The following is a 24,591-nucleotide window of genomic DNA, read 5'->3' on the forward strand; positions in this document are numbered from 1 at the left end:
CTGGGTGTGCAGGTAGGCTCGGCAGGCTTCCAAGATATTAGCACTGGGACATGACGGATATGAATCAGGCTGGAAGGTGAGGTCCTCGCCGGGGTTCATTCATGTCGAGGTCGGAGACAGCCTGTACTAGATTCGTGCTTTCTCACGGGTGCCCCTTCACCGTAGCCGGAGTTCCAGAAGCTCTATGAGTTCCAAGTCCAAGTGCTCTACGAGTCAGCCTCCGCGTTGGAGACGGCCCGTCCTAGTTTCATCCTTTCCCACGGGCAACCACTGCCTCCACCCCTCCTCCTCCTCCTCCTCCGCCTCCACCACCTCCACCGCTACCACCTCCACCCACCTCCACCGCTACCACCTCCACCTCCCTCCACCTCCACTCCGCTGCCTCCACCTCACGTCCGCGGTTCAGCTGGTGTTTTCTTGTCATTTGGTATCTCGCGGTCGGAGACTTGCTTCTCTTGTTTCAACCTTTCCCACGGATGAACCTCCACGGTTGTGAGCTCTGCTGATGTTTTCCTGTCGTTCATGTCGTCCGGCTTGCAGACGACCGTTCCCAGTTTCGATGTTTCCCTCGGTACCCCTTCACTGTCCCTCCTCCATCTGTAGTAGAGACATCTGCCTAAGATCAGTCATAGAGAGCACAAGTGCGTGTAAGGCAGTGACCCAACCTTTCATATCATACACGTATCCATCTCTATAAACTCCATTACATCTGCTGCTGTCCGCCCATCCCCTGTCCTGCTTGCCCATTAGCCTGCGCCTGAGCCTGCATGTTGACCTCCCCCTGATGTCCAAGCCACGGCATAAAGTTCCACGGCTGCTGTCGTTCCCTCTCACTCGGCAACCCGGCATAAAGGCTATTGCTCCCAATACCTCCAAACGTGCCCAGTCCCTGCGGACCCGCTCCACGCAGCAGGGAGGTCCAGAAATCAGGCGCGGGCGCCTGGTCCCCCGGATTGCCCGCTATCATGTCGAAATTCGCCACGGCAAAGCCCATACTATGCAGGTTGTCGGCGTCGAAGAATTCGGGGAAGATCGTCTCGCCTGCTGCGTTTGTCGGCGGCGCGCCCAGGTTCGGGTTCATCAAGGAGGCAACGTTCTGGGCTGTTTGCGGGAGGGGCGCGGTCTGCGGCGCCGCCGAGGCGGGTTGCGGCGGGGCAGAGGTCTGCGCCGGCGAGCCGGACGCCGAGGCCGTGCTGCCGTACGGTACGGTGCCCTGGTTGCTGTTGTTGAAGGACCAGATGAAGGGTGGTGTCGGCGGGCCTGGAGGAGCGTTTGCAGGGTCATAGTTGGACGATGGGGAGGCAAAGTTGGACCCGCTGCGGCCAATCTCGCTTTGCAGCTTGGCCTCGAGCACGGCGGCGGGCCACGGCGCAACGTCCGGCGCGCCCGGTGTCGTGCTGACCGGCGGCTCGACGTCCTCGTACCCTCTCTTCGGCGGAAGCCCACCAAGGGCCTCGGGCATGTCGCCAGTCGACTCGCGCGCAATCTCCGTAATGAGATCCGTCATCTTGCCCGCTTGGCGATACGTGAGCTCCATCTCCTTCATGGCCGCAATGACACGCTTCACGTCGTTCAGGCATCGCTGGCGTTCCTGCTCCCGCTGCCTCACCGCATACACGTTCATCAGCAGCACGATCGCGGCCGTGCCCGCCGGCAGCGCAAACGAGATCGACATCGCATGTCCTGGCAGACGGCCGAGCTGGCGACCGCGTCGCAGCACCGCGTCCAGCACGTTGCTGATGGAGCGCGCCGCGTTTGAGCAGATCGCAAGGGACGGGAAGCCGACGCTTTCCGGGTGCTTGCGGGTCGGAATGAACGGCCGGTGGATGAGGATCTGCACGTAGTAGTAGTGCGCGTAGAGAACTGCAGAGTGCTCAAACAGCCGCGGGTCCGATCGTGTCGGGTCCCACCTCAGGTTGTCCGGAACCGAGTCGGCCCACGCATTCAGCGCGCTGTCGAGCTCGACGACGATGGCGCGCTGGTCCGGCCCGTGCTCGGGCAGTTTGTTCACGGCGTAGATCGTGCGCAGCGCAGCGCCGAGTACATGGTCCAACTTGAGCAGGTGCGTGAATGCCGTAACGGCGGGGTCGGGGGTGAGGCCCGGCGGCTGGCGGAAGTCCTTCTCCGGGTCGCCCGTGTCCCAGTACTCATCGTCGACGGGGATGGGGTAGTCGGCGTCAAAGTCGGAGTCCTGGATCGCGACGGAGCGGCCGATAGCCGAACAGCTGAGACGGTCAAAGTGATACAGACACCAAAAGGCGCGGTTGTACAGCGCCCTGTCGATGGGGTTGGTTAGGAGCATGGTGGAGCGGACGTGGATACCAATCTCCTGCGCCATGCGCAGACCGCTGCCGGCGACGAGCCACGCGAGGTGCGGAACGGCGCTACCGTTCATGAACAGGCACACGAGCACTGTCGTCTGCAGGTCAAGCAGCGAGGGGCCCTGCAGCCACGATCGGCCCATCTTGATGACGGCGCGGAGGTAGTTCCAGCCCGCCGAGTACTTGAGCGTACCGTCGCGGTCGTTGCGGAGGCGGTCTTGTCCCTCGGGCGTCGTCGCAACCTCGGTGGGCCAGTACACGCGCTCGTCGTCGACATAGCGCGCACCGTTTGCAAACACGAGAAGACACATCTTGGCAAACTCGGCGTTCGTACGCCACAGACCAGACTGGTACTGCCGCTGGAAGATGACGCGGTTCAGTAACGGCATGTGCGTGTTCGTGTGGTCAAAGTAGCCGTCGATAAGGCGTCCAGCCAGGTCCTCGTCCGGCCACACCGAGTAGTCGACGGGCTTGACCGACTCGGTCGCAATCACCTTTTCCCACTCGGGCACCATCCAGTACTCTGGCCGCTTGACAGCGGTCAGGCGGTCGAAGAATGTGGCGTCCGCCTCGTTGTACTTCAGCTCATTGACGATCCTGACGAGATGTGCGCCAGACGCCTTGCCGTGGAAGCGGAACGCGTCGTGGTCGCGAATGTTGAGCTTGACCATGGCGTGGGCGATGCGCGCCTGCTCGCGCGCCTCGTCCTCGTCCTCTGGCGGGCGGTGCGGGTCGCGCTCGTACGTCTTCCACGGCGCGGGGCCGAGGACGCGCGGAGAGCTGTGTCCTCCTCCGACGCCGTTGGGCGGGGTCGCCGCTAGCTCCGCAATATTCTTCATCGCGGGGAATGGCGGAACGCCGAGTGATCGCAATGTCTCCTGGTACGCCGACAGCTCAAACTCGTCGCGGTCCGGCATCGGACCGATCGTCTCGCTGATGTCGATCGCGGGGTTGAGCTGGTTCACGAGACGCTCGAGGCGGGCGCACCTCTGCTCGAGCGTGTCGATGTAGCCCTTTGGCGGGCCGCGGCGCTTGGCCGCCTCGACATAAGTGCAGTCGAGGTTGTACTCCTGGCAGTTGGCGCACTTGGCGTTCGACTGCGAGTTCATCGGTCCCTCACATCGGATCTTCTTTCTGCATGTTAGCTGGGACCAACTCGCAAATTGCAGCTGAGTCAAGGGAGAAGTGTTCGTCTGGAGAGACCGGGATGCATCTGCGTCGCGTGCTCTGCCAGAGGCGCGGCTGCATCGGCGCAAATAATCCAGCAATTGCTCGCATGCAGCACGGACCGATATCCAGACCGTCGGGCAGTGCGCAATCAGATAAAGCAAGGCGGTGCACTGTCGCGTCCGCATGCGCGTAATCGTCGCGGATGGCCAGGTCGCGCGACCTGAAACGGCACACCCGCATACAGACACACGGACACACAGGCATCCCAGGCAATTCCAGAATGTTGCAGAGGTCAAACGCCAGAATCCCAGAATGCCATTACGCCACGAATCACAGGGGAATGGAGGGGATCGATAGGATATACGGCGTTCACTATCGTACGGCGCACGACATGGCCGCAGGCCACGGCCGCGCTCACGCGCATGTGCTGACACACATATCCGCCGCATACTTCCCCGCAACCCACCGCGAGTAACCGATCACCATCCGTTCCTGTGACACGACAGGTGGATCCAATCGCAGCTGCAGACTCGGCATGAATTGCAGTCCGGTAACTCTGATGCGAGCCGGAGGGGCAGTGACAGCGAATCCGCGGCCGAGGTAGCGTCTCGGGCAAGACACCGGCGAGATGTTCGGCGAAGCGCATGGCGGTCCGAACCGTCACAGCAGCGAGCTCCCCAGCTTGACCGTCCAGACCTTGATCTCACGAAGGAATGAAAGAGAGGATAAGGGGGATGACTCACCTTCTGCAAACGTCACAAGCCCTCAGGACTTTTCTCCGCTTGGCCTCGGCCTCGGCGGCGAGGTCGCTCTGCGACACGCGCTGCACCTGGGGTTTCAGTTCGAGGGTGTTATCTTTCCTGTACGCCGGCGAGCCCTTTGGGCGCGGGCTCGCCTCGGAACCTGGTGTCGACATGATTAGGGAGGGCCGAGGGGTCGGCCGAGGTGTGGGCCCCGGTCACGCTTGGTTGTAATGATAGGGGTGGGAATGGCGAGGGATGGAAGAGGATGGCGGGAGACGCCGCGGGGCGCGGGGTCGATGCCGGGGTCGACGAGGAGGGGCTGGCGATGGGGTGGAGGGAAGGTTGAGAACGGGGGAAGAGAAGAACGTGATGATTAGGGAGACGAGGTGGTTGTCCGATCGGTGAACCCGGGCGAGACGGGTGTGGATGGCCGAGCCGGAATCGCGTGGGTGTGCTTGGCGAATCTGAACCCCAGTTGACCAAGTCGACTGTTGGTGCGGGGGGCCAGTCTTTAGTGTGAGAAGAACAGTTAGCCTCTGGGTGGTGTTTGATGGATGATGGAGTGTCGTTGATAAAGAATGGGATCGGAGCAGAATGGTGAACAAACTGGGACCTGGGACGATAGTACTGCGGTCCCGGGTTGCGGTGAATCGAGCGAGATTCCAGAGAATTGCAGGGAACATTGGGATGACACTCGCTATGACAGCCAGGCCGCCGTCGGTCTCCACCTTGGCCTGGAGCCATGTGCTACCGCAAGCCCTGCTGAGCCTGCCGATCAACGTCCAGTCAGAAGGGCTCTTTGCATGCGCAGTCTTGTCCAATCGGCTCGGCACCCTCGCCAGTATGCACAACGCTGATGCATCGGTTCCGGCATGCATAGAGCTTCAGACCGGGGAACCCTACACCTAGGACACCTGCATCTGGCGCTCCAGGTATGGGCGGCGGCGCCAGCACATCAACGAGCCAGCCAAACGAACCGAATAAAGCGACGGAACCAAATTCCCACCCATAGATCCCAGCTTCTGTGGCGATCAGCCCACAGTCGGGCATGCCCTTCGGCCTTCCCTGTAGCCTCCCTATATCCCTATGCTCCCTAGGCTCTTGCCTCGGGCCGTGCCCCGCACACGCGCACACCTTACTTGCGGGCGACTCGACTTTTTTCTGCACCCAGGACTCGACAAGCCGGCACCGAAGGGCAGCGAGACGGCCAGTCTGACGTTTCAGCATTTTGTCATACCCCGCTGCACCATTGGGCTCATGATCTCGTGACATGTCTACAACACGGGGGTTATGTCTATCCACATGCTATCTATGCTTTCCTCTTCCATTCCAAGACTCGACTGTGGTGTCGTATGCAAACTGAACGCTCGGACCAATGTGCATACCTCGGCCTCGGTCAATCAAGCACGGCAAGCACGGCAAGAACGGGAATCCCGGACGCCCCGGCGCCCCTCGGCCTCCCAACTGAGCCCAGCCACAGCCCTCGGTCGAATGTCCGCCCAGACAAAAGCAGGACGCGTCCCGACTGTCGATTCGCCACGTCGCCCGTCGCGTCCTCGCCAACAAGGACGCTGACACACGACCAAGTGTCATATGTCCGTTTCGTCGCCTTGGCGCGATCTCGATCGTCATGCCGAAACTATGCCCCGAGGTGCGGACCAATGAGCACTTGGGCACTCGCTATCGTCTCATCCAGGTCAAGCTCGCTGCAGCTCGCGTTCGCTCACTTGCGCGCATGCCGCACCTCGCCCTTGTTCCACATCCCGATCCGGTCCTTGACCGGGATCGGCTTCTCGGGACTCGATGAGCGGTTCGAGTCATGGCTGTTCGTGCGGGGGTTCGGTGGTCGCTCCGCAGCATCCTGTTGCGACTGCGACTGCGACTGGGCGTACTTTGGCGTCACGGGGAATGCACGTCCAGACGACGACTTGCTGTATGCCAGACTTGACGGCGCGTCGCCGTGCTTGACTGCCGGCTTGGAGGTGGACGTGGGGTTGGATGAGGCGTTAGACGTCGTGATCGGAGAGGTGCTCGCGTTGCCCGCACCGGTCGCTGCGCTCCCAGTACCGGCCACACTGCCCTTCCTAAGGGCTGCAGGCTTCGGTACCGGCGTCGGGGGCAAGGGCGGTTTCGGACCCGTGCTCTTCGGCTGCGGCCTGGGGCCAGACAGACGGCGGAGCGTAGCCGGCTTCTCCGGCTTGGCCGGTTTGGCCGCTGGCTTGGCCGCATTGGTCGACGCCGTGCTGGCGTGGCGCGCGTGTCCAGAGGCGGCTTGTGCGCCGTTCGCGCTCGTGCCCGAGTTCGTGTTGAGCTGCTCAAAGTGCGTCTTCATGTCGATGACGCTGCTGCGGCGAGAGTGCGTCTCCTGCACCGAAACACCAGACACGGCGCGGCCACGCAGGCTGCCGCCTGTGCTGGCCGTCGTACCCGTGTACCCGCTCAGGCTGTAGCCCGAGTACGCGCTCGCGCCCGTCTTGCTCGTTGGCGAGCTGGGCGAGGCAGGGGCGGGCTCGAAGGAGCTCATCCGCTTCAGAATATCGGGCGAGGGGCGGCGGGCGCGCTGCAGGGGCGAGTCGGTGCGGCGCCAGGGCACGGGGTCCTCAGGCCCTTCGTCGTCGTCGCTCGAGTCCAGGTCGACCTGCGGAGGAGGTGACTTGGCGTCCACCTTTGCCGCCTCGAGCGGAGACCAGTTGTCCGAGTTGAAGTTGGTCGACGGACGCGCACTCGACAACTCCGGCAGAGTTGCGCGCTCGCCGGCACCCTGCGGCTTGGTTGGCAGCTGGGGCTTGGCGGGCAGTGCTGGCTTCGGCTTCGTAGGCAGAGGCTTCTTCGCCGGCACGCCGAAGCGAGCGCCGCTGTTAGGCGACTTTGAGATCTCCGGCTGCATCGGCTTCAGTGCAAGCTTGTCCTCGTCAGGGTCTTCCTCGTCCATGAGATCGGTGGGCGCAAGGAGCTCAGTCGTCTCCTCATCGTCTAACAGGTCCAGATAGTCTGCCGTAGGAGAGGGCGTCGGCTGGTTGTTTGATGCAGGCGGCTCGAGCCCGTCGTCAGGTCCGGGTCGCGGCTGGCTCTTAAATGCTGTGCCGGTGACCTGAGTCGACCGCGGCTGAGGCTGCTGTAAGCGAGTATGGTGATTGTTCTTGGGGATGTCTCCGCCAGTGCGGTTAGCAACCACTGACGTGCGGCGGATGTGGCTGGGTTTGGTCTCGTCCTTGATCGTCGGGATCTGGGGCAGTTCCTTGCTCTTCTGCCTCGTGGAGGTGAAGGTGGAGGACGACGCCGAGGACCGCCGGTGAAGAGCCTCCACTGACGGAAACCGGGTCTCAAAGCTCGTGTCGCCGTCGGCGTTCGAGGCAGGCGACTTTGTATCCTCCGCAGTCCCACCAGAGCTGCTCGAATCGTCGATACTGTCGATGCTGACCAGTCGCTGCGGGGAAGCGGCCAGGGGCGAAGCGGCCACAGGAGACGTAACGATCCTCGGGCTAGTGAAGGAGTCACTGAAACCCGAGACGGAGCGCTGCTGTGCTGTCGGCGCACTCGAGCCGGAGAACGAGTCGCTGAATCCAGACGCAGTCGACACCGAACGCTGTTTAGCACTGTTAGGGTTAAAGGCGTCGGTGAACTGGCGCTCGCGGTCTCCGCCGGATGTGGGCTTGAAAGCATCGGTGAACTGTCGCTGCGGCGGCTTGTTGACCTTGAGGCCGAAGGCGTCACTGAACCCATCTCGCGATGATGACGTCGTACTGTCGAACGAATCGCCAAAGCTCAGCGGTGACGTGACTTTCGGGATCGATTGGTGAAATCCAAATGCGTCGACGCTGCTTTTGCGAGACACATTCTTCTTGTCCTCGCCAGTGACCTGCAGTCGGTTGACGGGCGACTGCGACGAACGATGCGGCAGACTCATGCGCTTGGGCGCCTGCTGCTCGAACTTCGACTTGGCTGACGCAACCGAACCCGACGGAAGTCGGGGATCCGGGTGGTGAGACGCTGGCGGAGTCGGCATGCTCTGAACACTCGACGACGACTTGACACTGGGAATCCGCTGCAGAGCAGGGGTCGTCTTGTGCGTAGCCATCGGCTGAGGCGACCCCACACCCAGCGCCGCCTCTCTGGGATCCCGGGTAGGGCGTCCGCGACGTTGCGGCTGAACAGTCGACGCCAGTGGCACCTCCGGGGCTGCCGGACGACTCGTTTCTGACGGATCCGTAAAGTCGAGCGGGTTCTTTTCGTTCCTTTTGATCTGGCGGGGAGGCTGTTGCGAAAGCGGGCGCATGCGCTGCTTGTACGCAGACTGCAGGTTAGCCAAGCTTACTGGCAGCATATCAACTCACGTAATCCACCGAGGGGCGGGTGCCGTTCAGGTCATGCGCCACCTCGAGCACCTGGAACACGGACAGACGCTGGCTCGGATGCTCCATCAGCATCTGCGCGATCAGGTGCTGTAAGGCGGGCGAGTATTTCGGGTACGGCGGGAACTCGTACTTGGCGTGCACAATCGCGAGAGGGCCCTGAGTCTCGAACGGCGTCGTGTAGTAGCAGAGCTTGTAGAGCAGCACTCCGAGAGCCCATACGTCACTCGGGAGACCGACGGGGTGGCCAAGCATAGGTTCCACCATTTCCGGACTTCGGTACTGCATGGTCGTGTGCTTGTTGATATCAAGCGCGAGGGCCTCGGACTCGGCCAGGCTGGTCGGAGGGTGGGTGCTAGGATACGTCGTGGAGCCAAAGTCGCAAAGCTTGAAGTTCCAGCCCTGAGGTCGCTCCTTTGTCGGCGCTCCTGGTGCACTCAAGACGTTCTCGATCTTGAGGTCGCGGTGCAATAGCGGACGGGGTTCCATGGAGTGCATGGCCGCGACCGCCTCACACACATCCGTAAAGATCTGGAGAATCTCCCGCTCCGACAGGCGGTCGCGAAGTCGCTGGTTCAAGAGGTCGATGATACCTCCTCCCTTGCAGCATTCCATGAGGATGAACACTTCATATGCCCCGTTCGGTAGCCGTTGCCAAGAGGAATCCAAATACTGCACAAGATAGGGAGATGCGGGTAGCATTTTCTGTTGTCAGCACAGACCCTGACGTCGCCGCGTACCATGACCTCGATTTCCTTTCGGACGTCCTTCCACACATTCTCGTCCTGGAACGCCACGCGCTTCAAACAGTGTTCCGTGAACCCCTTGGAGCTTGATTTGTTTGGCGGATAGATGGGTTGCTCCGAAGTGGTCAGGTAGACGTGGGCGTATCCACCCTCCGAGAGGTACTTCTCAATTCGGACCTTGTGCTTGCCGACCTTGATCATCTGTCCCGGGGCGAGCGTTCCCTTGTGCTGCTTCTGGCTGCGCGAGGAGTGAGGAGCCTGTTGCTGTTGCTGCGGGTAGCCGTGATGTTGCTGCTGGTACAAGGCTTGCTGCTGCGCCGTGGGGTAGCCCTGCCCCATCTGCTGAGGATAGCGAGGCTGCTGGTAGTGCTGCTGCTGCGGGTGAGCAGCGTACATCGCTTGCGGATGTCCAGCTACGGGGTACGCCATCTGCTGTGGGTTGGGGTACGGCGCACGCATCCCGCCGGCCGACCGGCCAGGTTGGTAAGGCTGGGTCGGAGCGTACATGGCGGTGTCCCAGCTGGAAGCGCCCTGTTAGGGGCGGCTTGGGCGGCGGTCGACGATCGGAGACGTAGTGCCGACAGCGAGGCTCCGGATGCCTTTTTGGCTTTTGTGACGAGCGCAGGAGGCTGTCTGCGTCAATCTGAGATCGACGGTGACCGGAGGGAGCTTGCAGTTTGGGAGAAGCAAGGTGGGGAAGGAGTGAGGTGTGATGTGTGGAGAGTGGCCGAGACAGACACTTCGAATGCTGGACGTCGTGACCGGCCAACAATCGGTTGGCTGGCTGGCTAGCTGGCTGACCGGACACTGGCACCTTGAAGCTTGAGCTTGATAGTCCCGCTCCCAATGCGGTGGCACCCGCTGTACACAGAGCGTGGTCATTGGGTCGCGTGAACGTAGCGTGATGATCACGTGATTGAGATCGACGATTGGACCCGTTCTCAAACGTCATGCCCCTGGCCGCCCAGTCGCTCCACGTCGCTCCAGGCTGGCGAGGCTGGCTGCTGACGTCTGGCGGCCAGTGACAGGTGACCGGCGCCGAACGCCCGGCTGGTCGGCGATCAAAAGTCACTGAACGGGTGCGAGACTGTCACTCCCTGTCTACAGTAGATTGCCGCAACCAACAGTCGACTCGCCAACAGAGACAGCCCCATTCCCAGAACCAAGGCGCCTGGAACGCATCTCTCACACATCTGCTTGCTTCAAGTAGTCGGTCAGCTTGGTTGTAGGTGCCGAGAGCCACGCTTTACGTGGGTGGCGTGAGGGACCGCGATTCCTCGGATCTCGGAATTCCAGTGCTGTGGCTCAGTTGCCACCCACCCGTTTCATGTTTTCGTTTCGACATACACAACGCAAAAAAAGTTCTGCAACATGCATCTCTCGAAATAAACGGGCATCTCCGGACTGCAGGGGACCGATGCGTACGAATGAGAGATACGCAGAGATGCGATACGTTGGTGCGGCGAATTAATATAACGGAGAAGACAAAGCCGAGCAAGGCGGCAACTGTGGTGGGCAAAGAGCTGCTGATAAAAAAGGGATCTCGGATCTCAGGCATATCGTCCGAGGCTGAATGACTGAGGCGGGCGCTTAGTGTGACGCGTATCATCTGCACCCGACTCATTCACTCACCCCCGCATACCACCCCGCAGCCCCCGCGGATAGCCGCTGCTTGCCCCTCTGCCCGCTCCAGCTTGGTCTGGCTCCGCCCGATATATATCTACCTCTCTTATCCAGCCGCCGTGCCTCCTCTGTACACTCCGTCTCTCTTCCTCGTCAACTATAGCAACCTAGAGACCTTCCTCCAACCTCTCACTCACTCTTACAGCTTCAACACACACCACTACTCCTCACATCCACCACCATGGCCCCCGTCGCGACCTCCACTGAGCCTGCCGCCGGCAAGGCCAAGTACTCGACCCAGAACATCATGGAGCTTGAGTCCGAGTATTCTGCGTAGGTTGCTTTGGCGGTCTGATTAACTGACGTACAGCCACAACTACCACCCTCTCCCCGTCTGCATCGCCCGCGGCAAGGGTGCTACCGTTTGGGACCCCGAGGGCAAGGAGTACCTCGACTTCCTCGCTGCCTACTCGTAAGCTAGCGAATGCGCTCCTTTGCTAATGCCAGCGCTGTCAACCAGGGTCACTGCCACCCCGACATCCGTGAGTTCCTGAAACATGACGACGTGACTCAGCTAATCCCGCAGTGAACACGCTCGTCCAGCAGGCATCCACTCTGACGCTCTCCTCGCGTGCCTTCTACTCGACCGGCCTTGGTCCTTTCGCCAAGAAGGTCACCGAGATGTTTGGCTTTGAGCAGATGCTTCCGATGAACACTGGTGCCGAGGCCGTCGAGACTGCGATCAAGCTCGCGCGCAAGTGGGGCTACCAGGTCAAGAAGATCCCGGAGGGCAAGGCCCGCGTTCTTTCTGTCGAGGGCAACTTCCACGGCCGCACGATCGGTATTATCTCCATGTCGACCGACCAGGAGGCGCGCAACGAGTTCGGTCCCTTCCTCGAGAAGGTCGGCCCCAACGTCGACGGCAAGGTCATCCGTTACAACCACGTCGAGGATCTCGAGGCTGCCCTGGAGGCGTACGGCTCCGAGGTTGCTGCGTTCCTGGTCGAGCCGATCCAGGGTGAGGCGGGCATCTTCGTCCCCGACGACGGATACCTGAAGAAGGTCTCGGAGCTGTGCAAGAAGCACAACGTTCTCCTGATCTGCGACGAGATTCAGACTGGTCTCTGCCGCACGGGCAAGATGCTCTGCTACGAGCACGACGGCATCAAGCCCGACATGGTCATCCTCGGCAAGGCCCTCTCGGGCGGCATGTACCCCGTCTCGTGTGTTCTGAGCTCGAAGGAGGTCATGGGCTGCCTCAAGCCGGGAGAGCACGGCTCGACCTACGGCGGCAACCCGCTCGGCTGTGCCGTCGCCTCGACCGCCCTCGACGTCCTCGTCCGCGAGGACCTCGCCGCCCGCTCCGAGCGTCTCGGCAAGATCTTCCGTGAGGGTGTCGCGGCCCTCAACTCGCCGTACGTCAAGCAGATCCGTGGTCGTGGCCTCTTCAACGGCGTCATCATCGACCCCACCGTGTCCAAGAAGGGCCGCGGAGCCTGGGAGCTCTGCCTCGTCCTCGCCGACCTCGGCATTCTCTGCAAGCCGACGCACCGCGACATTATCCGCTTCGCGCCCCCGCTCGTCATCAGCGAGGAGGAGATCCGCCGCGCGATCGAGATCATCGGCAAGGGCCTCGCGACGTTCGATGAGCTCGACGTCATCCCCCTCGCCGACCGTGACCACTAAGCGCAGGACAACTGCGGAGTGACCGCAGGGCGAAACACGCGTGAGAGAAGCATGGACACGTAGCTAGACAACTGTGCAGTAACACCAGACTTGTATGAATATACGTGAGCAGCTGTACCCGCATGGGGTCCCTGTCTACCGACGAACGGGAATAACTGACCGACTGACCGCAGATTGTATCTTAACTAACCACAGAGCGTACATTTATATCCAGCTACAAGAAGTACATGAGCGACTCGTCAGCGCCGTTCGGGTCATGGCATGGTGTGGCGGGCTCGTGCCGACTCAGTCGCACCCCGACCCGGCACCTGGGCATCGACCACACCGAGGTGGGAGACAGGCCGAGGCTCTGGGTGCCCGTGGATACAATCGCGGGCCATTCGGTCATGGTCGCAGGGGCATACAGAATCGGCCCAGCGTGCTGAGACACTTGCGCACGCGCGACCGTTCCTCGTCGAGGCGCTGAGTGGTGACTCACTGGACGCGACCCACTCACTTCCCCTCTAAACCGCCCTTGCTGTACTGGTGGCGCAATGCGTTCCCGGGTGGTGTGGTGAGTGAACAAGCTCTATAGTCAGCGCCGCCCAGAGTCGAAGAATGGATGGCCAGTCGCACACCGTCCCGGTCGTGCGCCGGCGAGGGACCCGGCCAATGCACGGGTTGGTTGCAAGGTACAACGAGCGGCGGGGTCGTGCGCCGTGGCATTGCCCATACAATGCCGCGTCGCACTCGCAACCATACTGTAGGACACCTGGAGGTCCTGTCCCCGCCGCCCTTGGCGGCCCTTTTCCCGCCGTCGGGATCCTGCCTTCTCCAGCTAGCCAGCTAGCAGATAGAGAAGGGGAGCGCGCCCGGGGGCTTGAACTCTGTCAATCAGCCCGCCCTAGCCTCGTCCCCTGTACCACGGGGACGAGGCTGTGCCTCTGGCACGGAGTGTGGGGGGCGCTGAGTGATTACTCACCGTGAAGCTGTTGCCCGCTGCGTTCGGAAGTGGCAGGTGGCAAAGGAGTGCTTATAGTCAGCGCCGTCCCGGGTGTCGGTCGAGAGGTGGTATCCGACAGGTGCATTCCTCAACAAACCCAGCGGTTACCGCGCCCCGGCCGCCCGAGGAGGAGGACAGACCAGTCGCGGGCGCTGTGGGCAAAGGATGCAATCTGTGCCCGTTGACTCCCCTAGCACCATCGGGCGAGCCGGTGCCTTTATCCTCTGGCACGGAGAGGGTTGGGTTGGCGCTGAATGAGGACTCACTCACAGGTTTCATCGGGGTCCGCCGAGTCCTCTGTAAATATGTCAGCGGCCGGCCACGATTGTTCGTGTGGTGGTCTCGCGCCCTGCTCTCCGACACAGTCGGTCCCGACAAAAGCCACCCAGCCTCGATGCCCGAAGGCGCCGCGATTAGAGGCGGACATGGGATCAGCGACGCTGCCCCGTTCGTGAGAACGCCGAAGTGAGAGCAGAAGTGGGACGCCCTCCGCTCCGTTCGCTGGGTGCTGCTGAGTTGCACTCGAGCTCCAGTATCGGCGTCCAAGGGCGGTCGACAGCGACGCGCCCGGCTCGCCTCGTCCCGAGCATGCGGGCGCCAAATGCCGGACAAGAACCCAGGCACCCGGCGCCCGCGTGCGCGAGAGGAGGCTTGACCGCCCTCGGACGCAGACACCGAAGCTCGAGCGCAACCCACCGACACCCGCTTGGGAGGGGATTTGACTTCGAATCGGACCGCTGAGTGGGAAGACCCACAGTTAAAGGACTTGAGGGACCGATATGATGGCGAGCAAGGGTCTTTTGTCAGCGCCGCCCATCACAAAGTGGTTGGTCGTTATGACCAGGGTGCGTGTGCGGCACGAGGTGTAAGTTCGTGCCGGGGGTGTGCCACAACAAAAACCTCATGCGCTCCTTGCGACGCCGGAAGAGTACGCGGTCTCGCGGCCCCGCTCCACCCCGAAGGGAAGACGGAGTTAGCGCACGCATAAAAAAGGGATCTCGGATCTCAGGCATATCGTCCGAGGCTGAATGACTGAGGCGGGCGCTTAGTGTGACGCGTATCATCTGCACCCGACTCATTCACTCACCCCCGCATACCACCCCGCAGCCCCCGCGGATAGCCGCTGCTTGCCCCTCTGCCCGCTCCAGCTTGGTCTGGCTCCGCCCGATATATATCTACCTCTCTTATGTAGATCGCGCGTGCCAACATGCCTCTGCACGGAGAGAGGCAGAGGGAACGCATCTGGGTGATTACTCACCTCGCACCGTTGTTGTCTGTCAAACCTTGAGAACGGTAGCCTACAGTCAGCGCCTGGGGTTGGTAGACTGGGGCGTCTGTGCTAATAAAACTTTATCCTCTGGCACGGAGAAGGTCGGGTTGGCGCTGAGTGACGACTCACTTTCGTCTCTGTGGTCAGCGGCCGGCCACGGTGATCAGTCGTGTGGTGGTCTCGAACCTGCTCTCGAACCATTCGGTCCCCGAACGAGCCACCCAGCCGCGCCAACAGGCGTCGTCGGAGTAATGCGAACCCGCCGCGTTGCCACTGCTCAGGACCGCCGAAGTGAGAGCAAGACTGGGAAATCCAGTGGGGACGCCCTCGCGCCTCCGTTGCGCTGGAGTGCCGCCCAGAACGCCCCGAACAACGCCGCTCGCGCCAGAGCTCAAACAGTGCACTCGGCCCCGTACCACCAAGCCTCACACGCGGGACTGCCACGACTGGGACCCAGACCCGCTCGACCCGGACGCCCCGCGCTCGTGTGGACGTCGAACGGGGACGCCCGACCCGCTCGACCTGGACCCAACGTCCGCCCCTGCGCATCAGACGTGATGGGCCGGAACCGGCACGCTGCCCGCCCACGGGCGGCCGCCGCTGCTCGCCGCGAACTGACCGACAATCGACAATCCCCGCTTTCGGGACGGGGTCAGACTTCGAATCGAACCGCTGAGTGAGGTGACTCACTAAAGCTTGCACTGCTGAGAGAGATGCCGGAGAGAGAATCTTAAGTCAGCACCGCCCATGAGTCGTAGTACTTGCAACTCTGGGGAGGTGGCCCCGATACAATCGGGCAATGACCCAAACAGTCCTTACAGCCCTGGGTAGGCCGCTCTGCTGCAGATACTGCAGAGAGGGTCCGTGGGTGCCCGAAACAATCGGGACCGTTCGACCGCTGGCGTGGTGTACCAGGCCAGCCGCGATCGGGCCTGCGTTGGACCGACGAGGAGTCGGTGACGCGGACGAGAAGGACAGGCGCTGAGCAAGGACGGTTCACTTACTGTGCAGCTTGCAGTGGAGATGAAGCAAGGCGACGAAGTGAGACGATGTCGATGAGAATGGCGAATGGAGGAAGGAGTGGATGATGGAGTGAAAGAGGGAAAGGACGTGGTTTAAGTATCGTGCAGAGCCGTGTGGACCATCGAACGAGCTGGGCATCGCGGGAAGGCGCGCCTGACTGACAATCGACGATGAGATCGTGTGTTGTGCCCCCTAGACGAGGGCGAGAGCACGAGAGGAAGGCGAGAGGAGGGCGCATTGGAGGCTGTGCTCAAGGATGGATCTGTGTGACAGATCGACGCCCTCCACAACCTCGACGCCCTCCACAACCTCTGCGCCCTCGCACCCGGCCTGCGCCATTGTGCGTCTCAACCATTGCTGGTCACCAGCGCTCTTAGTTACCACGAGGTAAGAGGGAGGTGTGTCCAACAATACCTCTCACAGCGGATCACCGGAACGTTACTGGTAAGAGCTCGTCTCGACAGCCCTACTTTTGGTGCAAGTTCCCCGTCAGTGTGGCAGCGTTCGAATGCAGGTGGTACGCCACAAATATCTTGGCCAAGAGAATCCCAATGTTCATCGTTACTTCTACAGATTCTGCTGCTTCCCAACTCTCACCCCTGCGCCTCGAGGAGCGCGCAGAGGGGTTCTACTCTGCTCGGCAGACCAGCACTAGTGCCGTTGCCCGTGGAGGTGTGTGGCACCTCCCTTTTACGCCTCCTTCTCCGCGTTCTTCTTGCCGACGCTCGCGTCAACGCCGTGCGAGTGCTCCTTCGGGCCGTGTCCGTCGCCAGCCGAGTGCTTAGGGTGGATGTTCGGGTACACCTTGCCGGGGTTGAAGAGGTCGAGGGGGTCGATCGTGCGCTTAACCGTCTCCATGAGGTTGACGGTACCCTGTCCGAGCTCGGTGTTGAGGTACTCGATCTTGCCGAGGCCGACGCCGTGCTCGCCCGAGCACGTTCCGCCGAGACGGATGGCGCGCTCGACCATCTCGTGCACGGCGACGCGGACGCGCTCGAGCTCCTCGTCGTCGGAGAAGAGGGCGAGGGTGTGGACGTTTCCGTCACCGACGTGGCCGAAGTGGCACGCCTCGAGGCCGCGGTTCTCAAAGTCCTCGGCCGTCTCCTCGACGAGCTTGGGCAGCTTGGAGATGGGGACGCACACGTCGGTCGTCCACACGCGGCCGTTCGGACGCATCGCCAGCACGGACCAGAGGGCAGCCTTGCGGCCAGCCCAGAGCTTCTCGCCGTCCGCGTCCGTGGCAGAGAACTCAAAGTCCTTGCCGCCGTGCTGCTTCGCGAGGCTCACGACGCCCTTGGCCGTCTCGTTCATGATGCCGTCCGTGCCCTGGAACTTGAAGAAGAGCGAGTCCTTCTCGGGGTACTTGCGGCCGGCGATGCCGCCCTCGTTGATCGCGCGCATCGTGCGCGAGTCAAGGTACTCGACACACTGGACGGGGTAGCCGTGGTTCACAATCTCGGTGGCCGCAGCGACAGCCTCCTCGACACCGGGGAAGTTCATGACGGCGACCTTGGTCGGAAGGAGGGGAGCGAGCTTGACGGTGCACTCGGTGACGATACCGAGCGTGCCCTCGGCGCCGAGGAAGATCTTGGTCGCATCCCAGCCGGCAGACGACTTGCGCGCCTTCGAGCGGGTCTTGATGACCTCGCCGGTAGGGAGGACGACGGTCTGGAAATATCAGCGGTCTGCACACCACATGACTCGCTTGGGAGCGCAGGCGGAGTATACTCCGCCCTCAGCGCTACCTGTGTCACTCACCAGGTTCAGGAACCACTCGCCCTTGGCGGTACCGTAGCGGACGGCGTTGGTGCCCGAGCAGCCAGTGCCGGCCATTCCACCGAGGGTCGCTCCGGGTCCGGGGTCGAGGGGGAAGAAGAGGGGAATGCCCTTGGCAGCGAGCTGCTCGTTCAGGTCCTCCCATCGGACACCGGCCTGGCAGACAGCCTCTCCGTCCTTCTCAGACACAGAGATGACCTTGTCCATATGCGAGAGGTCGAGCGAGATACCACCGTAGGGCTGGGCGTTAGCTCTGTTCATGTCCGGGTCCGGAGGGCGCTGCGCCACGATGTCATGGCTCCACCGAGGGCACCGCGGGCACACACATCGATCTTGTCGCCCCATTGGCTCATGGCCCAGCGGCGCTCTCGCCCACTCGCTCGCTACTCACCGAAGAGAAGTGTCCCTCAAGCGAGGTACCACCCGAGAACGGCGTGATGGGGACACGGTACTTGCGAGAGATGTTGACGAGGTCCTGGACCTCCTCAGTGCTGTCGACCCAGACGACGACGGTGGGGAGCTCGGCGCCGTGGTAGCTCCAGTCCGAGATACCGTGGGAGCGGAGGTCGTCGGCGTCGGTCGAGACGCTGTCCTCCTTGCCCTTGCTCTTGTAGAGCTCGCGGATCTCGTCGATACACTTGTGGTAGTCGGCGACGGAGCCGTAGGACGGCTGCATCTTCTCCTGGAGCTCGATACCAATGTTGGACGGGAGGAGGAACGTCGGCGGCTCCTTCTTGCTGTTGTACAGGGTCTGGCAGACGACAAAGCCGAGCGCAAACGAGCCCGCGACGACGGCACCCGACAGCCACATGTTCGCCGTCCTGTTGCGCTTGGCGGCGGCCTCCCACTGCGCCTGCGTCGGCTTGGACGAGCTGCTGTTGAAGCGGACGGGGGTCGCGCGGGGCGCACGGAGAGTGCGCGAGGCGGAGCTGGGGGAGCTCAGAGGGCGAGGCCCCCGGCACAGTGTTCGGAGCGCGAACATGGTCGTGGTGGTGAGGAGGGGAGTGGGGAGTTGGAGATGGGAGAAGCACGCGTCCGCAACTGGAATGACTTTATGAACCGAGCCGGTCACTGTTGCCCACGGACTCAGCCGACCAGTCTGTCCGTTCGTTCCTGCGTCATGTCTTTGGTTCGCCTAAACCGCCAATGATAATTGGCTTGTAAGGAGATACTATTCCACTCGTCCTGCCGCGAGTTGCCGGTATTAGAAACGCAATAGGCCAAAGTAATACGGCAAAATCCGCGATCGGGCGGTGGGCACGTACTTGACAGGTGAGGAGCAGAAATCCGATGCGGAGACTTCCCCAGATATCCCGCCGGCACTGGTTGCTCTGTACTGCGTAGACGACTTTCCGTCCTGTCCCCGCGGCCAAGAGGTCCATCGGGGCCAGAGGAGAGCGGTGTGGGGTCCGTCGTTGTGTCGTTCCTGGGACAAGTCTGGGGCCGTAGGGCCGGCCGGCGGCATCGATGTCTGCGCCGCGGAATGTCGCCCGATCGCCTTTGTTGACACCGAGCTGATCGTGATCGCCAAGACCGATGCAGGTCCAAGTTGCAACCACCTGCATTCGAGGTCGATGCCACTCCATCCGCTGTTGCCACCGTCGATCCTTGCACCGTGGCTTATCCAACACTCCCCTTATCCACTATTACCCCTTGCCTCGATCGCCCTCGCTTGCTCGCTTGCGCCATGCGACAACAAACAGCGGCTGGACCCGGCTACCGCAGGGCTGGACCCAACTGACAGGCGCGCCGCGCGTAACGCCTGCGCGCCAGCAACTCAGATCCAGACAAGGCGGTAGATCCCGTTGCGCTTAGACCTTCCAGCCAGTCCAGCCAGGCGTCACACATGTGCGATGCGAGACTTCTTTTCTGCGCGCGTGCATCGTGCATTGATTTCGCCCACCCACTGACCTCAACACAGACATTCACCATGTCGTCTCTGACGGGCTCGAGCTCGAGCTCACCCACAAAGGTGCAGCGCAGCGCGACCGCTTCCACCCTCGAGCAGCCGGTGCCTACCACTGTTTACGGGCTCCTGCACGAGCTGCACGCTCGCATCACCGCCGACGTCGACGCCGTGCTCACCTGGGACGAGCTCAAGAGCCCTGCCTTCCAGTTCTCCGTCGTCAAGCCTATTCTCGACAGGTACACTCCCGACGAAGCCACTCTCGCCCAAGCTGCCAAGGACGATGACGACGAGGACAACGTGGATGCGAGCAAGTCTCTCGGTGCGGTGCTCTACGCACTCATGGCCAACCGGTATGTAGCGAGGAAGACACCAGCTGACATGGCAGCGTCCAGTTTCTCCGCCTTGCCGACGAGGACCTGTCCTACGAGCCGCTTCAAACCTCGCGGGCCGCATTCTGCGAGCTGCTCGCGAGTGAGTCTTCCCTTCCCCGCTAAGACGGTTTGAGGGTGTCTTCCCCGTCCGCAAATCTGCTGGTGCACCGTGCGCAGTTCAGCCAGGTGCACGTTCACCACTGCGCAGCAGTGCGACTGTCGTGACTACCCAGCTCACCCATCGATGCACCTTCCTTCTGTACTCCTGTGCTGACAACAGTGAAATTCCTCCGCACCTGGCCTTCCCCCGGCGACGAGGCGCTCGCCGCCGAGCTCGTCCGCCCCTGGTCGCCCCTCGAGGGAGCTCCGGACGAGGTCTGGGCCGCGATCGAGAACCCCGACGAAGCAAAGGCGGACAAGAACTCGGCGCTCGAGCTCGCCATCGTTTCGGTCGCCAAGCGTCTCCTCTCCCAGCCGATCGTCCAGCACCTCGTTGGCGCAATCTACACCGGTGATCTTGTCTACGCTCCGGACGTGAACCGCTCCCTCATCCCCGACTCTTATGTCGCTCCCCGCCGCGGCAAGGGCCACAAGGCGAAGCGCGCCGATGACTTTGACGTCTATGCCTACAACCCATACGAGGCCCGATGGCTCGATACGACTCGTCTGCGCGTGCCCCGCTGGAGGCACTGGATCGAGTTCGGCACCTTTGCGACCCTCATCGCGCTCTTCATGTGGACTCTTATCAGTGAGTAGTGATCGTGCGAGCTTATGGCCGAGCAATGAAGCTGACCTCAGCCCGCGACTTGAAGCACCAGACTGGCGTTGAAATCTGGTTCGTCCTCTTCACCCTGGGTTTCATCGTGAACGAGTGGGCCGGCGCCAACGAGAACGGATGGTCTGGTAAGCTTAGCTTCTCTGAGGCTGCAGCTGACGACAGTGTACATCGCCAACGCCTGGAACGTGTTCGACCTGTCGTTCATCCTGATCTTCTTCGCCTACCTGATCCTCCGCTGCATCGGACTCTACCACCACAACAAGCGCACTGCGGACCTCGCCTTCGATGTGCTTGCTTGTGGCGCTTGTATCCTGCTTCCTCGCCTCGTGTTCTTCTTCGTTCGCAGCAACGTCGTGGTCATTGCGGTAAGTCTGCACAAGCTGCGAGATGGATCGGACAAAGCTGACCCACAGCTCCGCGGCATGATCGCTACCTATGTGTCCTTCATGGCGCTCGCGGCCGTCGCGCTCTCCGGCGTCGCGTTCGCTTTGTACATGCTTGGCCGTCCCGAGTTCTCGCCCCTCGGCATCGTTAAGCTCATGATGAAGATCTGGTTCGGCGGCGGCTTCGGCATGTCCTTCGGCCTCGCGGAGCGCTTCCACGAGTACTTTGGTCCGATTATTCTCGTCGGCTACTCTGCGCTCTGCAGCACCTTCCTCATCACTGCTCTCAGTGAGTATCATCAAGCCTAGCTGCTGTGTTCTGCTGCACAAGCTAACCCACAGTGTCCATGGTGTCGAACAAGTTTGCCACGATCAACAACAACGCGCAGCAGGAGCACCTGTACCAGCGCGTCGTGTCGACGGTCGAGGGCGCCAAGTCGGACGCCGTGTTCATGTACCTTCCCCCTTTCAACCTGCTCGCACTTGTCATCCTGATCCCCATGAGCAAGTTTGCGTCCCCCGAGACTGTGCACACGGTCAACGTGGCTCTTATCAAGGCGACCAACTTCCCCATCCTCTTTGCCATCTCCGCCTACGAGCGTAGCAGGTACAGGCTCAGCCGCCGCCGTATCAAGATCCAGGAGCGCACTGGTGTCTGCGTCGATAAGATCAAGACTCCCGGTATCTTCGAGTGAGTCAATCAGCTGGCGTGGCTGCACGGTGAAGCTAACGCACAGCTCGTTCTTTGGCGGTGGCAACGCTCTTACGCTCCACGCCGCCTTTGACCTTGCGACTCCCGAGGAGCCCTCGTCCACGCTGTCTCCCTCGCTCCTCCCTGCCAAGGACGAGGAGGACGTCCCTCCCCTCGCGTCCGAGAAGAAGAAGAAGTGGAAGCCCACCGGCTCCTCCGTGGGCCGCATCTTCCGCTCCGACGGCACCGCTGCCGGCGGCAAGACGGTCACCGTGTCCAAGGAGGAGTGGGACGAGGTCAAGGCGTCCCAGGCGCGCATGGAGGACATGCTCCAGAAGGTGCTCACCATCACTGCCGCTGCCAAGTGAGGCGTCTCCAAGAGCTCATCGGGCATCGCCACACCCGACCGGCCTTCTTGGCATGACGTAACGGCTCATATCCACCTTCCGACCTTCACGTTACACTTTCATCTTCTAGCGCGCATCTTAGTTGATACGCGCCAGAAGCCCTCAAAAAGAATCACCTATCACGCAACTTGACGAATTCACGCCCGTACACGAAACAGCTCTAAAGGAAATGCATCATTGTGAATATACTACGACTCAGACTTTGTAAAGCGTGTACTTCCCTCCGAAACTGCTGCTTTCTGCTCCTTCCACTGCCACTACTGCGTGTCTAGGACTACGTCTTGCGCCAAGAAACTTGATATTAAGAGGAGAGCGTCTGCTGCTTCCCCTGTCGAGGTTAGGTATAGGATCGGTTTTGGTAGCTTTGATGTCCGTCCGGGCCCTCGCCTACGCATACGCAGAGCGTTCGCTGGCTTCTTATCCCGGCGAGGACTGGCTCAACCTTTCGGCTGACGGCTCGCTATCGCTCGCCGCCGTTTACGACTTGGGAGGCGGGCCCGAGGGAGGAGCGTAGCTCTGCCCCGGGGGCGGGCCAGCGGGAGGCGCGAAGCCCTGGCCCGAGTTGGTGCCGTAGGCGGGGGGCGGTGCGGCGGGGGTCTGGCCATTGGCAGCGGCCTGCTCATACTCATAAGAGTGGCTCTCCAGGTTGTTGCTGGCCGGGGTCGTGTAGTTGTTGCTCGGGTTCGCGGCCGAGCCGTAGTAGCTCGCGGCCTCGCCTGCGCCCGCGGTCGCCTTGCCGTCGCCCGTGTACGCGGTCTCGGGCTCCGTGGGGCCGGCACCGCCGTACTGGCTGTACGAGCCGTAGGTGCCGTCTGTCCCGACGAAGCCACTCTCGCCCAAGCTGCCAAGGACGATGACGACGAGGACAACGTGGATGCGAGCAAGTCTCTCGGTGCGGTGCTCTACGCACTCATGGCCAACCGGTATGTAGCGAGGAAGAGCCGTAGGTGCCGTCTGTCGGCGGGGGAGGGTTGTTGGCGTACGGGTTGTCGCTCTGCTGCATCGGCAGGGGAGGGGGCGGGCGGTACTGCTGGAACTGCTTCTTGATGCGGCTGGGTTGTCAGTCGTAGGTCACGGGATGCAGAGGAAGGTACAGCGCGGAGAAACCCGCCCAGCCACGCTGATCGTGACGCAATTGAGCACACAGCAAGCGACGTGCAGAGCGGTGACGCCCAGCGCGTCAGCGCATGCGTGCACCGACGTGATGCGCAGCGACAGGACGCCAGTGTGCACAGGCCTCTCGGATCGCCGCCAAGCCCCGGTCGGATCCGCATCCCAAGGGTTGGTTGGGACATGGCATTATGGCGCGATTCGCCACCTCACAACCTCGGACATGCCTCGGTCTGGACGTCTGGCTGGTGGCTGACGCGGACGCGTTGTTTATGCTTCAGCTGTGTGTACTCACCGGCGCTGGCAGCATCCGCCAAGGAGCATGATGAGGAGGAAGACGCCGACACCGACGCCGACTCCGATACCGACGCGTGCGCCGTACGAGAGGCCGCGGCGGCAGCGGTAGACACCTGTTTCTTGTCAGCCTGCAACAAACGGAAGTACTCACGGCCATAGCGGTCGTAGCAGTAGCCGTAGGAGTAGGCGGCGGCCTCCTGGGCGGCGAGGGCGGCGGCGGCGAGGAAGTACGCTGTCACCGTTGTCATGGTGTGGATGGATGGGTTTCGGATGAGAAAAGAGGCAATGGCGAAAGAAAGCTTGGAGTCGGCGAGCACCAGGAGCCAGGAGGTCTGGCCGACCAGTGGGTGAGCCGCAGTGATGGAGCCGGCTGGACTGGGTGATCCTGGGCTGTCTTGGCGGGAGCTGAGCCTGCAGAGCCGGAGGGAAGGCCGGACGGCGGCAGGACTAAGGCTGGCCCAAGGCTCTGGCGTAACCAGGGCCCGGCGTGGTACGCAGGTACGTAGGAGTGCAGGGGGTACGCCGGCGCGGAGCGGCTTGACGGCTCAGGCGGCTCGCTGTCGCCCTGGGACCTGACGCCTGACACCTGGCAGCAAGGGAGGGGCCGAGGGGAGCTTGTAATAGTGGATCGATTCCTATCCGGCCATTTGACGCTGACGCTAATTCCATTCTCTTACCTGCATTTGACTGGGTGCGCATGTTCCCAATCCGTCTCAATAATCCCAATCGACGAGAGGGGAGGCGCGCAGACCCTGACGCAGTGCCGATCGTCACTTCTCTGAGCCTGGCAAACCAAACAATTCCGTCATCGCTCCGTTCCCAAAATTAACCCACTACAACTGTCTATCTGGGGGGACTCAATAGTGTGGCTGATTCCAGAGCTCACGGGCGAAGTGACCGTGGGAAACCCGCCGCCGGCCTCCACCTCCACTCCTCAACCTCACACCGACTTC

General features: G+C 61.9%; 6 protein-coding genes across 6 annotated transcripts; 2 read left to right on the top strand and 4 right to left on the bottom strand.

The window, feature by feature from the left end:
- Positions 1-703: 703 nt before the first annotated feature.
- On the bottom strand, positions 704-4,407 carry A1Q1_03447 (nucleus protein; the record flags this gene model as incomplete). Its single annotated transcript, XM_014323245.1, has 2 exons — positions 704-3,455; positions 4,235-4,407. 2 exons carry the CDS (start codon positions 4,405-4,407, stop codon positions 704-706), a joined length of 2,925 nt encoding a protein of 974 aa, XP_014178720.1.
- A 1,550-nt stretch (positions 4,408-5,957) lies between these two features.
- A1Q1_03448 (serine/threonine-protein kinase) lies at positions 5,958-9,839 on the bottom strand (the record flags this gene model as incomplete). Its single annotated transcript, XM_014323246.1, has 3 exons — positions 5,958-8,528; positions 8,569-9,258; positions 9,327-9,839. 3 exons carry the CDS (start codon positions 9,837-9,839, stop codon positions 5,958-5,960), a joined length of 3,774 nt encoding a protein of 1,257 aa, XP_014178721.1.
- A 1,357-nt stretch (positions 9,840-11,196) lies between these two features.
- A1Q1_03449 (uncharacterized protein) lies at positions 11,197-12,641 on the top strand (the record flags this gene model as incomplete). The annotated part of the gene is made up of 4 exons (XM_014323247.1): positions 11,197-11,273; positions 11,326-11,427; positions 11,476-11,497; positions 11,559-12,641. 4 exons carry the CDS (start codon positions 11,197-11,199, stop codon positions 12,639-12,641), a joined length of 1,284 nt encoding a protein of 427 aa, XP_014178722.1.
- Positions 12,642-16,606: 3,965 nt separating this feature from the next.
- Positions 16,607-18,674, bottom strand: A1Q1_03450 (D-lactate dehydrogenase (cytochrome) oxidoreductase protein; the record flags this gene model as incomplete). Its single annotated transcript, XM_014323248.1, has 3 exons — positions 16,607-17,584; positions 17,675-17,971; positions 18,084-18,674. The coding sequence occupies 3 exons, from the start codon at positions 18,672-18,674 to the stop codon at positions 16,607-16,609; spliced, it is 1,866 nt and encodes a 621-aa protein (XP_014178723.1).
- A 948-nt stretch (positions 18,675-19,622) lies between these two features.
- A1Q1_03451 (uncharacterized protein) lies at positions 19,623-22,192 on the top strand (the record flags this gene model as incomplete). The annotated part of the gene is made up of 7 exons (XM_014323249.1): positions 19,623-19,951; positions 20,206-20,720; positions 20,771-20,875; positions 20,913-21,115; positions 21,164-21,422; positions 21,476-21,824; positions 21,871-22,192. The coding sequence occupies 7 exons, from the start codon at positions 19,623-19,625 to the stop codon at positions 22,190-22,192; spliced, it is 2,082 nt and encodes a 693-aa protein (XP_014178724.1).
- Positions 22,193-22,708: 516 nt separating this feature from the next.
- Positions 22,709-23,886, bottom strand: A1Q1_03452 (uncharacterized protein; the record flags this gene model as incomplete). Its single annotated transcript, XM_014323250.1, has 2 exons — positions 22,709-23,133; positions 23,637-23,886. The coding sequence occupies 2 exons, from the start codon at positions 23,884-23,886 to the stop codon at positions 22,709-22,711; spliced, it is 675 nt and encodes a 224-aa protein (XP_014178725.1).
- Between the last annotated feature and the right edge of the window lie 705 nt (positions 23,887-24,591).

The sequence above is a fragment of the Trichosporon asahii genome, assembly GCF_000293215.1.
Source record: "Trichosporon asahii var. asahii CBS 2479 unplaced genomic scaffold scaffold00056, whole genome shotgun sequence".
Taxonomy (NCBI): domain Eukaryota; kingdom Fungi; phylum Basidiomycota; class Tremellomycetes; order Trichosporonales; family Trichosporonaceae; genus Trichosporon; species Trichosporon asahii.